Below are 14,564 nucleotides of genomic sequence, written 5' to 3'. Positions count from 1 at the left end.
TTGTTACATGGGTGTATGTATGTGTCAAAACTCATGAAACTATGTGTTGAAAATGTGCACATTTTGTTGTGTTGCTGTTAGATGCTATCTAGTCATTTCCAGTTCGTAGCAACCCTATGTACAACAGAATAAAACACTGTCTGGTCCCGTGCCAACCTCACAGTCCTTGTGATGCTTGAGCCCACTGTTGTGGCCACTGTGTTAATTCATCTCATTGAGGGTCTTCCTGTTTTTCAATGACTCTCTACCAAGCATGATGCCCTTCTCCAGGGACTGGTCCCTCCTGATAACGTGTCCAAAGAACATGAGATGAAGTCTCGCCATACTTGCGTCTAAGGAGCGTTCTGGCTGTACTTCTTCCAAGACAGATTTATTTGTTCTTCTGGCAGTCCATGGTATGTTCAATATTCTTTGACATCATAATTCAAAGCTCTTAATTCTTCTTCAGGCTTCCTTATTGATTGTCCAGCTTTCACATGCATATGAGGCTATTGAAAATGCCATGGCTTGAGCCAAGTGTACTGTAGTCCTTAAAGTGACATTTTTGCTATTTAACACTTTAAGGAGGTCTTTTGCAGCAGGATTTTCTCAATGCAATGCATTGTTTAATTTCTTGACTGCTCCTTCCATGGGCATTGATTGTGGAACCAAGTCAAATGAAATCCTTCACAACTTCAAACTTTTCTCTGTTTATCAAAATGTTGCTTACCAGTCCAGTTGTGAAGATTTTTGTTTTCTTTACGTTGAAGTGTAATTCATATGGAAGGTTATGGTCTTTAATCTTTATCAGTAAGTGTTTCAACTCCTCTTCACTTTCAGCAAACAAGGTTGTGTTATCTGCATATCAAATGTTGTTAATAAGTCTTCCTCCAATCCTGATGCCCCGTTCTTCTTCATATAGTCCAGCTTCTCAGATTATTTGCTCAGCATACAGATTAAGTATGGTGGAAGGATACAACCCTGACGCCATTCTTACCTTTAAACCACAGAGTATCCTGTTTCTCTGTTTGAATGGCTGCCTCATGGTCTATGTACAGGTTCCTCATGAGCACAATTAAGCATTCTGGAATTCCCATTCTTCCCAATGTTATCCATAATTTGTTAATTATCCACACAGTTGAATGCCTTTCCACAGGCAAACATCTTTCTGGTATTCTCTGCTTTCAACCATGATCCATCTGACATCAGCAATGATATCCCTCATTCCACTTCCTCTTCTGAGTCAGACTCAACTATGTAGCAATTTCCTGTTCCTGTCCCAACCACTTTGGAATGATCTTCAGCAAAATTTTACTCGTATGTGATATTAATGATAGTGTTCGAAGATTTCAGCACTCCGTTGGATCACCTTTCTTTGGAATGCATATAAATATGAATCTTTTCCAGTCGGTTGGCCAGGTAGCTCTCTTCAAAATTTATTGGCAACGACAAGTGAGTGCTTCCAGCACTGCATCTGTCTGTTGAAATATCTCAATTGGTACTCCATCAGTCCCTGGAGCCTTGTTTTTTGCCAGTGCCTTCAGCGCAACTTGGACCTCTAGCTTCAGTACCATCAGTTCTTGACCATATGCTACCTCCTGAAATGGTTGAACGTGGACCAATTCTTTTTGGTACACTGACTCTGTGTATTCCTTCCATCTTCTTTTTTTTAATAATTTTTATTGTGCTTTAAGTGAAAGCTTACAAATCAAGTCAGTCTCTCACACAAAAACCCATATACACCTTGCTACACACTCCCAATTACTCTACCCCTAATAAGGCAGCCTGCTCTCTCCCTCCACTATCTCCTTTCCTGTCCATTTCGCCAGCTTCTAACCCCCTCCATCCTCTCATCTCCCCTACAGGCAGGAGATGCCAACATAGTCTCAAGTGTCCACCTGATCCAAGAAGCTCACTCCTCACCAGCATCCCTCTCCAACCCATTGTCCAGTCCAATCCATGTGTGAAGAGTTCGCTTCGGGAATGGTTCCTGTCTTGGGCCAACAGAAGGTCTGGGGGCCATGACCACCAGGGTCCTTCCAGTCTCAGTCAGACCAATAACTCTGGTCTTGTAAGAATTTGGGGTCTGCATTCCACTGCTCTCCTGCTTCCTCAGGGGTTCTCTGTTGTGTTCCCTGTCAGGGCAGTCATCAGTTGTAGCCAGGCACCATCTAGTTCTTCTGGTCTCAGGATGATGTAGTCTCTGGTTCATGTGGCCCTTTCTGTCTCTTGGGCTCGTAATCGCCTTGTGTCCTTGGTGTTCTTCATTTTCCTTTGATCCAGGTGGGTTGAGACCAATTATGCGTCTTAGGTGGCTGCTTCCTAGCATTTAAGACCCCAGAAGCCACTCTTCAAAGTGGAATGCAGAATGTTTTCTTAATAGATTTTATTATGCCAAGTGACTTCGGTGTCCCCTGAAACAATGGTCCCTAGACCCCCGCCCCTGCTATGCTGGCCTTCGAAGCATTCAGTTTATTCAGGAAACTTCTTTGCTTTAGTCCAGTTGTGCTGACCTCCCTTGTATTGTGTGCTGTCTTTCCCTTCACCTAAAGTAGTTCTTATCTACTATCTAATTAGTGCCTGCCCCTTTCCCACCCTCCCTCCCTCCCCCCTCTCGTAACCACAAAAAATGTTTTCTTCTCAGTTTAAACTATTTCTCAATTTCTTATAATAGTGGTCTTGTACAATATTTGTCCTTTTGCAGCTGACTAATTTCACTCAGCATAATGCCTTCATTGGTTCCTCCATGTTATGAAATGTTTCACAGATTCCTCACTGTTCTTTATCGATGCATACTATTCCATTGTGTGAATATACCATAATTTATTTATCCATTCATCTATTGATGGGCACCTTGGTTGCTTCCATCTTTTTGCTATTGTAAACAGTGCTGCAATAAACATGGGTGTGCATATATCTGTTCGTGTAAAGGCTCTTATTTCTCTAGGATATATTCCAAGGAGTGGGATTGCTGGATCGTATGGTAGTTCTATTTCTAGCCTTTTAAGGAAGCACCAAATCGATTTCCAAAGTGGTTGTACCATTTGACATTCCCACTAGCAGTGTATAAGTGTTCCAATCTCTCCACAGCCTCTCCGACATTTATAATTTTGTGTTTTTTGGATTAATGCCAGCCTTGCTGGAGTGACAGGAAATCTCATTGTAGTTTTGACCTGCATTTCTCTAATGGCTAATGATCGTGAACATTTCCTCATATATCTGTTAGCTACCTGAATGTCTCCTTTAGTGAAGTGTCTGTTCATATCTTTGGCCTATTTAATTGGGTTATTTGTCTTTTTGTAGTTGAGTTTTTGCAGTATCATGTAGATTTTAGCTATCAGGTGGTGATCGGAAATGTCATAACTAAAAACTTTTTCCCACTCTGTAGGTGGTCTTTTTACTCTTTGGGTGAAGTCTTTGGACGAGCATAGGTGTTTGATTTTTAGGAGCTCCCAGTTATCTAGTTTTCCTTCTGCATTCTTAATAATGTTTTGTATAATGTTTATGCCATGTATTAGGGCTCCGAATGTTGTCCCTATTTTTTCTTTTGTGATCTTTATCATTTTAGATTTTATATTTAGGTCTTTGATCCATTTTGAGTTAGTTTTTGTACATGGAGTGAGGTATGTGTCTTGTTTCATTTTTTTGCAGATGGATATCCAGTTATGCCAGCACCAGTTGTTGAAAAGACTGTCTTTTCCCCATTTAGCTGTTTTGGGGCCTTTGTCAAATATCAGCTGTTTATATGTGGATGGATTTATGTCTGGATTCTCAATTCTGTTCCATTGGTCCATGTAACTGTTGTTGTACCAGTACCAGGCTGTTTTGACTACTGCGGCGGTATAATAGGTTCTAAAATCAGGTAAACTAAGCCCTCCCACTTTGTTCTTCTTTTTCAGTAATGCCTTACTTATCCGGGGCCTCTTTCCCTTCCATATGAAGTTGGTCATTTGTTTCTCCATCTCATTAAAGAATGCCGTTGGGGTTTGGATCGGAATTGGCATTAAATGTATAGATCACTTTTGGTAGAATAGACATTTTTATAATGTTAAGTCTTCCTATCCAAGAGCAAGGTAAGTTTTTCCACTTTAGATAGTCTCTTTTGGTTTCTTGTAGAAGTGTACTGTAGTTCTCTTTGTGTAAGTCATTTACATCTCTGGTAAGATTTATTCCTAAGTATTTTATCTTCTTGGGGGCTACTGTAAATGGCATTAATTTGGTGATTTCCACTTCGATGTTCTTTTTGTTGGTGTAGAGGAATCCAGCTGATTTTTGTGTGTTTATCTCGTATCCCGATACTCTGCTGAACTCTTCTATTAGTTTCAGCAGTTTTCTGGAGGATTCCTTAGGGTTTTCTGTGTATAAGATCGTGTCATCTGTAAATAGAGATACTTTTACTTCTTCCTTGCCAATCTGGATGCCCTTTATTTCTTTATCTAGCCTAATAGCTCTGGCTAGGACCTCCAACACAATGTTGAATAAGAGTGGTGATAAGGGGCATCCTTGTCTGGTTCCCGAACTCAGTGGGAATGTTTTCAGGCTCTCTCCATTTAGGGTGATGTTGGCTGTTGGCTTTGTATAAATGCCCTTTATTATGTTGAGGAATTTTCCTTCTGTTCCTATTTTGCTGAAGTTTTTATCATGAATGAGTGTTGAACTTTGTCAAATGCCTTTTCTGCATCAATTGAAAAAATCATGTGATTCTTGTCTTTTGTTTTATTTATATCGTGGATTATATTAATTGTTTTTCTAATGTTGAACCATTCCTGCATACCTCCTATGAATCCCGCTTGGTCATGGTGAATAATTTTTTTTGATATTTTATTGAATTCTATTGGCTAGAATTTTGTTTAGGATTTTTGCATCTACATTCATGAGGGATATAGATCTATAATTTTCTTTTCTTGTGGTGTCTTTACCTGGTTTGGGTATCAGGGATATGGTGGCTTCATAGAATGAGTTTGGTAGTATTCCGTCCTTTTCTATGCTCTAAAATACCTTTAGTAGTAGTGGTGTTAACTCTTCTCTGAAAGTTTGGTAGAACTCTGCAGTGAAGCTGTCCGGACCAGGGCTTTTTTTCTGTTGGGAGTTTTTTGATTACCTTTTCAATCTCTTCTTTTCTTATGGGTCTATTCAGTTGTTCTACCTCTGTTTGTGTTAGTTTAGGTAGGTAGTACGTTTCTAGGCATTCATCCATTTCTTCTAGGTTTTCAAATTTGTTTGAGTATAGTTGTTCACAGTAATCTGATACGATTCTTTTACTTTCAGTTGGGTCTGTTGTAATATCACCCATCTCATTTCTTATTCGGGTTATTTGCTTCGTCTCCTGTTTTTCTTTTGTCAGTTTGGCCAGTACTTTACCAATTTTGTTGATTTTTTCAAAGAATCAGCTTTTGGTCTTGTTAATTCTTTCAATTGTTTTTCTGTTTTCTATTTCATTTAGTTCAGCTCTAATTTTTATTATTTGTTTTCTTCTGGTGCGTATGGGTTTCTTTTGTTGCTCTCTTTCTATTTGTTCAAGTTGCAGGGATAATTCTTTGATTTTGGCCCTTTCTTCTTTTTGGATGTGTGCATTTATTGATAGGAAGTGGCCTCTGAGCACCGCTTTTGCTGTGTCCCAAAGGTTCTCATAGGAAGTGTTTTCATTCTCATTAGATTCTCTGAATTTCTTTATTCCATCCTTAATGTCTTCTATAATCCAGTCTTTTTTGAGCAGGGTATTCTTCAGTTTCCAAGTGTTTGATTTCTTTTCCCTGCATTTCCTGTTATTGATTTCCACTTGTATGCCCTTATGATCAGAGAAAGTGCTTTGTAATATTTCAGTGTTTTGGATTCTGCTAAGGCTTGCTTTATGACCTAATATGTGGTCTCTTCTAGAGAGTGTTCCATGTGCACTAGAAAAGAAAATATACTTGGCTGCTGTTGGGTGGACTGTTCTGTATATGTCGACAAGGTCAAGGTGGTTGATTGTGGCATTTAGATCTTCTGTGTCTTTACTGAGCTTCTTTCTGGATGTCCTGTCCTTCAGCAAAAGTGGTGTGTTGAAGTCTCCTACTATTATTGTGGAGCTGTCTATCTAGCTTTTCAATGCTGATAGAGTTTGTTTTATGTATCTTGCAGCCCTGTCATTGGGTGTATAAATATTTAATATGGTTATCTCTTCTTGGTGTATTGTCCCTTTAATCATTATATAGTGTCCTTCCTTATCCTTTATGATGGATTTAAATTTAAAGTTTATTTTGTAAGAAATTAATACTGCCACTCCTGTTCTTTTTTGACTGTTTGCTTGATATATTTCTTTCCATCCTTTCAGTTTTAGTTTGTTTGTGTCTTTAAGTCTAAGGTGTGTCTCTTGTAGGCAGCATATAGACGGATCTTGTTTTTTAATCCATTCTGCCACTCTCTGTCTCTTTATTGGTGCATTTCGTCCATTTACATTCAGGGTAATTATGAATAAGTATGAATTTAGTGCCATCATTTTGATGTCTTTTTTTGTGTGTTGTTGACAGTTTCTTTTTCCCACGTAATTTTATGTGCTGAGTGGATTTTCTTTATTTTTTGTCCTTTCCTCATATTTGTCGTTGTTGATTTTGTTTCTGCTGAGTCTGTATTTTTCCCTTGTATTTTATTTTGATGAATAGGATAGTTTGTCTCCTTTGTGGTTACCTTATTATTTACACCTATTTTTCTAAATTGAAACCTAACTTTTATTTCTTTGTATCACTGCATCTTCCTCTCCATATGGAAGGTGTATGATTACATTTCTTCGCCCTCTTTATTATTTTAATGTTGTCTTCTTTTATATAATAACATTGCTGTTACCGTTTTGAGCCTTTTTTTTTTTTTTTTTAATAATCTTGCTTTGTTTTTTTGGATTTCCCTGTCTGGTTTGACTTCTGGTTGCTCTGCCCAGTGTTCTAGTCTTGGGTTGTTACCTGATATTATTGATTTTCTAACCAAAGAACTCTCTTTAGTATTTCTTATAGTTTTGGTTTGGTTTTTATGAATTCCCTCAACTTGTGTTTATCTAGAAATGTCTTAATTTCACCTTCATATTTAAGAGACAGTTTTGATGGATATATGATTCTTGGCAGGGAATTTTTCTCCTTCAATTTTTTAAATATGTCATCCTATTGCTTTCTTGCCTGCCTGGTTTCTGCCAAGTAGTCTGAGCTTATTCTTATTAGCTCTCCTTTGTAGGTGACTTTTTGTTTATCCTTCGCTGCTCTTATAATTGTCTCTTTTATCTTTGGTTTTGGCAAGTTGGATTATGTCTTGGTGACTTTCTTTTAAGATCTACCTTATGTGGAGTTCGATGAGCATCTTGGATAGCTATCTTCTCATCTTTCACAATAGCAGGGAAGTTTTCTGCCAACAAATCTTCAACAATTCTCTCTGTATTTTCTGTTATCCCTCCCTGTTCTGGTACCCCAATCACTCGTAGGTTATTTCTCTTGATAGAGTCCCACATGATTCTTGAGTTTTCTTCATTTTTTTAAATTCTTTTATTTGATTTTTCTTCGAATATATTAGTGCCAAGTGATTTATCTTTGAGTTCAGAAATTCTAGCTTCTACTTGCTCAGTTCTACTTCTCTGACTTTCTATTGATTTGTCTAATTCTGTAATTTTATTGTTAATCTTCTGAATTTCTGATTGCTGTCTGTCTATGGATTTTTCCAGCTTATTAAACTTTTCATTATGTTCCTGAATAATCTTTCTAATTTCTTCAGTTGCTTTATCTGTGTGTTCCTTGGGTTGTTCTGCATATTGCCTCATTTCCTTCCTGATATCTTGAAGGGTTCTGTATATTAAACTTTTGTATTCTGGCTCTGGTAATTCCAAGAACGCACTTTCATCTAGAAGATCCCTGGATTCTTTGTTTTGAGAGCCTGTTGAGGTGATCATAGTCTGTTTCTTTGTGTGACTTGATATTGACTGTTGTCTCTGAGCCATCTATAAGTTATTGTATTAGTTTATGCTTGTTTACTGTGTTGTAGCTGCTTGCTTTGTTTTGTTTTGATATACCCCTATGGGTTGCTTGAGTGAGCTAGCTTGATTATTTTTGCCTTTGGAGCTCTGATGTCCTGTCCCCAGCTGGCTAGAGCTGTTATCATGTATATCAGTCTAGGAGTCCGTTCAGTTTTCTTGTATGAATTCAGCTCAGGTTTCCAGGTAGCTGATCATCAAGTATGTGGTACAGGCTCTGTCCTACACTCTTAGAGGGGCATGGATGATTGGCATACATACCAGTATCTGATTGCAGCAGGGGGTCATGCTCTGAACAAGGCGGGGGCTGAGAACCGACCCCCAAGTGTCTCTGAGGAAAACACGTTCCTGTTCCCTAGAGCATGTAGGTGGGTGGGTTTTGCAGAGGGGCCACGGGCACCTAAAGTTTTTGGTTGTGAGGACTGGGAGGCACCAGTTATCTTTGAACCCCTGTCACGGGTGGCTAGGTGACCTGAGTGGAGCGACCAGTCCTTAGGTCCCTGACGTGGGTAGGTGAGGACCTTGTTTAATAGGCAAAGCAATGTCAAACGTCAAACACCAAACTTTCTACCGCACAGCTGAAATGGTTGGAGTCTGCCAACAATGGCCTCTTCTCCCGAAATAGGCCCACACAGGTCCATGCAGAAGGGAAAGGTGATCAACGTCCATGGACAGTTTATGCCTGGACAGGAGCTGCTTCTGTCCTGAGCTTCCCTGGTTAATGGAGCTAGCAAATTATCTTTTCCCTCCGAATTGCAAATTTTTTCCTCCTCCAAGGCTGGGAGGATGGCTTTAAGTGCCCACCAGGGTCTATCTCAGGCCCAGGGATTCAGCCGCTGAAGCTGGCTTGGGGGTGGGAGGGTGTGGTAAAGTATATGCAAGTACTTAGCTTTTGCCAAGAGTGCCATTCTTCTCAGGTTCCGGAGGTGTGAGTAGGCTGTGTGGCTGGCTGCTTCTCCCTGAGGAAACTGGCCGAACACTAGTACCAGCCTGCCACCACCACTGCTGCTCCAGGAATGGTGCCTGAGGGCTCCCAGCAATTCAGGTCCGGTATCTCCTCTCCACTTCTAAATGGTCTCTTCCTCCCCCTGCCCCTCAGTTCATTGTCTAAGCTTGCCTTTGATGCTCAGGGCTCCCAGCTTGTCACAAATATACTCATTTCACTTGTTTTTTCAGGTCTTTGTTGTAAAGAGGGCTCGTCGGAAGCGTCTGTCTCTTCCGCCAACTTGGCTCCATCCTGCTTCCTTCCATCTTCTTTTGATGCTTCCTGTGTCCTTAAATATTTTCCCCCTAGAATCCTTCAATATTACAACTTGAGGCTTGATTTTTTCTTCAGTTCTTTTAGCTTGAGAAATGCAGAGTGTGTTCTTCCCTTTCAGTTTTCTATCTCCAGGTCTTTGCACCTGTCATTGTCATTATAATACTTTGTGTCTTCTCAAGCCGCCCTTTGAAATCATCTGTTCAGCTCTTTTATTTCATCATTTCTTCCTTTCCCATTAGCTACTCTACGTTCAAGGGCAAGTTTCAGAGTCTGATATCCATTTTGGTCTTTTCTTTCTTTCCTTTTTTTAACGACCTTTTGCTTTCTTCATGTATGATGTCCTTGATGTTATTCCACAATTCATCTGGTCTTTGGCCTTTAGTGTTCAATGCATCAAATCTGTTCTCAAGATGGCCTATAAATTCAAGTTGAGTATACTCAAGGTCATACTTTGGCTCACGTGGACTTGTTCTAATTTTCTTCAACTTCAACTTGCATATGAGCAATTGACAGGCTTTTCCATAGTCGGCCCCTGGTCTTGTTCTGACTGATGATATTGAACTTTTCCATCATCTCTTTTCACAGATGCAGTCAGTTGGATTCCTGTGCATTCCATCTGGTGAGGTTCACATGTATAGTTCCTGTTTATGTTACTGAAAAAAGGTATTTTCAAAGAAGAAAATTTTTGCAAAATTCTGTCATGCAATCTCCAGCATCATTTCTATCACCAAGGCCATATTTTCCAGTGACTGATCCTTCTTCTTTGTTTCCAACTTTCACATTTCAATTATCAGTAATAATCAAAGCATCCTGATTGCATATTTGATCAGTTTCAGACTGCAGAAGTTGGTAAAAATCTTCAATTTCCTCATCTTTGGCCTGAATGGTTGGTGCATAAATTTGAATAATAGTCATATTATCTGGTCTTCCTTGTAGGCGTTTGGATATTGTCCTATCACTGACAGTGTTGTACTTCAGGATAGATCTTGAAATGTTCTTTTTAACGATGAATGTGATGCCACTCTTCTTCAAATTGTCATTCCTGGCATAGTAGACCATATAACTGCCTGATCCAAAATGGCCAACACCAGTCTATTTGAGCCCAATAATGTCTAGAATATCGATCGATCTTTATGCTTTCCATTTCATTTTTGAGGACTTCCAGTTTTCCTAGATTCATACTTCATACATTCTATGTTCTGATTATTAATGGATGTTTGCAGCTGCTTCTTCTTATTTTGAGTCATGCCACATCAGCGAATGAAGGTCCTGAAAATTTGACTCCATCTATGTCATTAAGGTCAATTCTATTTTGAGGAAGCAGCTCTGCCTCAGCCGTATTTGGAGTGTCTTCCAAACTGAGGGGTTCATCTTTCTGCACTATATCAGACAATGTTCCTCTGATATTCATAAGGTTTTCACAGGCCAATTTTTTCAATAGTAGACTGCCAGGTCCTTCTTCCTAGTCTGTCTTAGTCTGGAAGCTCTGCTGAAACCTGTCTAAAAAAGGGTGACCCTGCTGATATTTGAAATACCTGTGGCAAAGCTTCCAGTATCACAGCAACACGAAAGCCACCACAGTAGAACAAACTGAAAGACACGTGGTGGTACACATTTTATTATATATAAATTGCACCTCAATAAAGTTGATTTTTAAAGAGAGACTAAGTCTAGATTGGTCTTAGGGGTAAAGTCATAGGCTTCTCAGTGCCTAGGGGGAATTTACAGTTGGATTGGAAAGAAATACTTTCTAGCTGTATTAAGTAACTTTAATTTGCCCAACTACATATAAAGCATCTTGTCTCCAAGACATTTGTTGTAGTCAAAATAATGTCTTTTGTTCCGGGTGACTGGCAGAATGTAGTGTTGTGAATAACTCATTATTGAGGGAACATGTTAAAGAGGCCACTGCCACAGACTAATGAAGAGATTTTCCTCCTCTGCTAATCCTTTCAATCTTGATCCTGGGTTAAGAACAGCAGCAAATATAGGAAGCCATTACTTTAGGGTGCCTCTGGTCCACGAATACACCATGAGAGAAAATGCAAGGAAAGAAAAATGTCCAGAATAGATGCAGATTGCTACCAAATCAAGGAAGTCTATAGAATCTGAGACAGAGAGTAAGTGTAGTCTAAAAATCAAGATTGAAAGTAGCTTTTAGGGATAAAATGCCCATGAAAATTTACATTTTACTTTAAGTCCATTAATCACTTCAAAAAATACAATTCACATGGACAGATTTCATCAAAGTTGTTGTTGTCAATGTTTTCACAGTGTTGTGCAATTTTTAAGAAAAAAAAAATCCACTCAGCTAGGTTTTAGAGAATTTTATTAAAGTTTATGGGAATCTATTAAAAGTTCATATACTATATGAAATTGCTATTTAGATTATTTTAAACATCTCATTATTGCTAAACAAATTAAAATATTTGTATATTAATGTAGAGTGGTATTTTAAAATATTATAATGTTAAAATTTTAAAAATGTAAATACCAATATTTTATAAAATTAAAAGTCACGATGATTCACCATTAAAAATTGGTGTTAAATTAACAAATGTTGTTAGGTGTCTTCGAGTCAATTTTCCACTCATAGTGACAGCATGTGACAGAGTAGAACTGCCTGATAGGGTTTTCTAGGCTGTAATCTTTTCTTTGTTTTTTTTTTTCAAAACTTTTATACACAAATTGCTTTATGACATTGGTTGCAATTCCCACAATGTGTCAGCACTCTTCCCCTTTCCCTTTCCACCCTGGGTTCTCTGTGTCCATTCGTCCAGTTTTCCTATCTCTTCCTGCTTTCTCATCTTTGCTTTTGGGCAAGTATTGCCCATTTAGTCTCATATACTTGATTGAATTAAGAAGTATATTCCTCAAGTATGTTATTGTTTGTTTTATAGGACTGTCTAATCTTTGGCTGAGAAGTGGACTTTGGGAGTGGCTTCAGTTCTGAGTTAGGGGGTTGTCAGGACCCATAGTCTCCGGAGTTCCTCCAGTCTCTGTCAGAGCAGTAACTCTGGTCTTTCTTTGTGAATTTGAGTTTTGTTCTACATTTTTTTCCTGCTCTGTCCCTCTATCTTGATCCCTGTCAGAGTGGTCAGTAGTGGTAGCCAGGCACCATCTAGTTCTTCTGGGCTCAGGCTGGCAAAGGCTGTGGTACTTGTGGTCCATTAGTCCTCTGGACTAATATCTTCCTTGTATCTTTGGTTTTCTTCGTCCTCCTTTGCTCTAAACATGATGGGACCAATAGATGTGTCTTGGGTGGCTGCTCCTAAGCGTTTAAGACCCCTGACGCTACTCACCATAGTGGGATGTAGAACATTTTCTTCTCTCTTTTTTTAATTGTGCTTTAGAAAAAAAAAATTTTTTTTTTTTTAGATGAAGGCTTTTGGAGCAAATTACTTTCTCATTAAACAATTAATACACATATTGTTTTTTGACTTTGGTAGCCAACCCTATGACATGTTAATACTCTACCCTTCTCAACTTTGGGTTCCCCATTTCTATTTGTCCAGCTTTCCTGTCCCCTTCTGCCTTCTCATCCTTGTCCCTGGGCTGCTGTGCCCATTTAGTCTCATACACATGGTTGAGCTACATGTATTATTGTTTGTTTTATGGGCCTGTCTAATCTTTGGCTGAAGAGTGAAACTGAGGAGTGACCTCAGCACTGAGTTAAAAGGGTGTCCAGAGGCCATACTCTTGGGGTTTCTCCAGTCTCTGTCATACCAGTAAGTCTGGCCTTTTTTCGAGTTTGAATTTTGTTTTCCATTTTTCTACAACTCTGTCCAAGACTCTTTTGGATCCCTGTCAGAGCAGTCAGTGGTGGTAGTTGGGAACCATCTAGTTGTGCTGGACTCAGTCTGGTGGAGGCTGTGGTAGTTGTGTCCATTAGTCCTTTGGACTAATCTTTCCCTTGTATCTTTGGGTTTTTTCCTTCTTCCTTGCTCCAGATGGGATGGGACCAGCGCAGTATCTTAGGTGGCCACTCACAAGCTTTTAAGACCCCTGATGCTACTTACCAAAGGATGTAAAACATTTTCTTTATAAACTATGTTACACCAATTGAGCTAGGTGTCCCCTGAGACCATGGTCCCCAGCCTTCAACCCAGTAATTCGATTCCTCAGGGAGTTTGGATATATCTATGAAGCATCTATGACTTTGCCTTGGTCAAGTTGTGCTGACTTCCCCTATATTGTGTGTTGTCTTTCCCTTCACCAAAGTGAACACTTGTCTACTATTTAGTTATTGATTTCCTCTCCCCACCCCTCCCCCCCATAATCATCAAAGATTTTTTTTTTTCTGTGTATAAATGTTTTCTTGGGTTTTTATAATACTGGTCTTATACAACATTTGTCCTTTTGTAATTGACTTATTTCACTCAGCATAATGCCCTCCGGATTCACTCATGTTGTGAGATGTTCCCTGGGTTCATTATTGTTCTTTATCATTGCGTAGTATTCCATTGTGTGTATGTACATAATTTGTTTATCCATTTTTCTGTTGATGGGCACTTAGGTTGTTTCCATCTTTTTGCTAATGTGAATAATGCTGCAGTGAACATGGGTGTGCATATGTCTATTCATCTGATGGCTCTTATTTCAGTTTTAGAGAATTTTCCCAGCCAAAAACAAACCAAAAAAAAAAAAAAAAAAGGAACCATGAAACACATTTTCTTATTTAAAGAAACATAAGACAGTTTGCTTTCTGCCATGCTTATAATTTCCCAAGAATAAAATTAAATGTGAAATGAGCAAAGATAAACCCCTTACCTGTTGGCAGGTGCAGTGTTATGTTGTTACAAAAATCTGTGAAGCAGCATTCAGTTTTGGTAACATTGTTGGAACTATGACAGAAGACTTGAGCATTTAATTCTGGGAGAGAGACACAGGACTTGATCACCTGTTCTTTTCCATTGGTTAGCATGACTGAAGCCCAACATGCTCCTTCTGTTTGGCAGGTAAAGTTTGAATGATCACACAAAAGACATACACACTTCAATCCTGGAAAATGTAAGCAAAAAGCTTTAAAATGCAAAAAGAAACCCTGAAAATTTGTTTCATAGTAAAAAATAAGAACAAAGAAATTCAAGCTTAATGAAAACTGAGGAAAGGTTTAAATAAACAGCACTTGATAAGCACACCCTAACGCTGTGTTATTGCTCCCTCAGTCACACGTTCTGTTAAACAGGCTTCTCAGTTATTATTCACTATTTATTGTACTTTTGTAAAGTTATTCAGTCCCTGCTATATTTTATAACATTTGTCTCATCCGGGCTCTAGATCCCTTCTGCTTATCTGCAAATCGGTTCATTTTAAAACCAATAGCTCCAATGAAAT

At 38.9% G+C, this 14,564-nt stretch overlaps 1 protein-coding gene across 1 annotated transcript in view; it reads right to left on the bottom strand.

Moving 5' to 3' along the window:
• ACVR1C (activin A receptor type 1C) overlaps window positions 1–14,280 on the bottom strand; it is a 71,054-nt gene extending 56,774 nt beyond the window's left edge. The window contains exon 1 of the mRNA XM_010586306.3: window positions 13,998–14,280. Coding sequence (XP_010584608.2) covers window positions 13,998–14,151 — 154 coding nt within the window. The 5' untranslated portion in view covers window positions 14,152–14,280. The remainder of the gene's footprint in view (window positions 1–13,997) is intronic.
• Between the last annotated feature and the right edge of the window lie 284 nt (window positions 14,281–14,564).

This window comes from Loxodonta africana, chromosome 6 (genome assembly GCF_030014295.1).
Source record: "Loxodonta africana isolate mLoxAfr1 chromosome 6, mLoxAfr1.hap2, whole genome shotgun sequence".
Classification (NCBI taxonomy): domain Eukaryota; kingdom Metazoa; phylum Chordata; class Mammalia; order Proboscidea; family Elephantidae; genus Loxodonta; species Loxodonta africana.
This window is presented reverse-complemented; position numbering and strand designations above follow the sequence as displayed.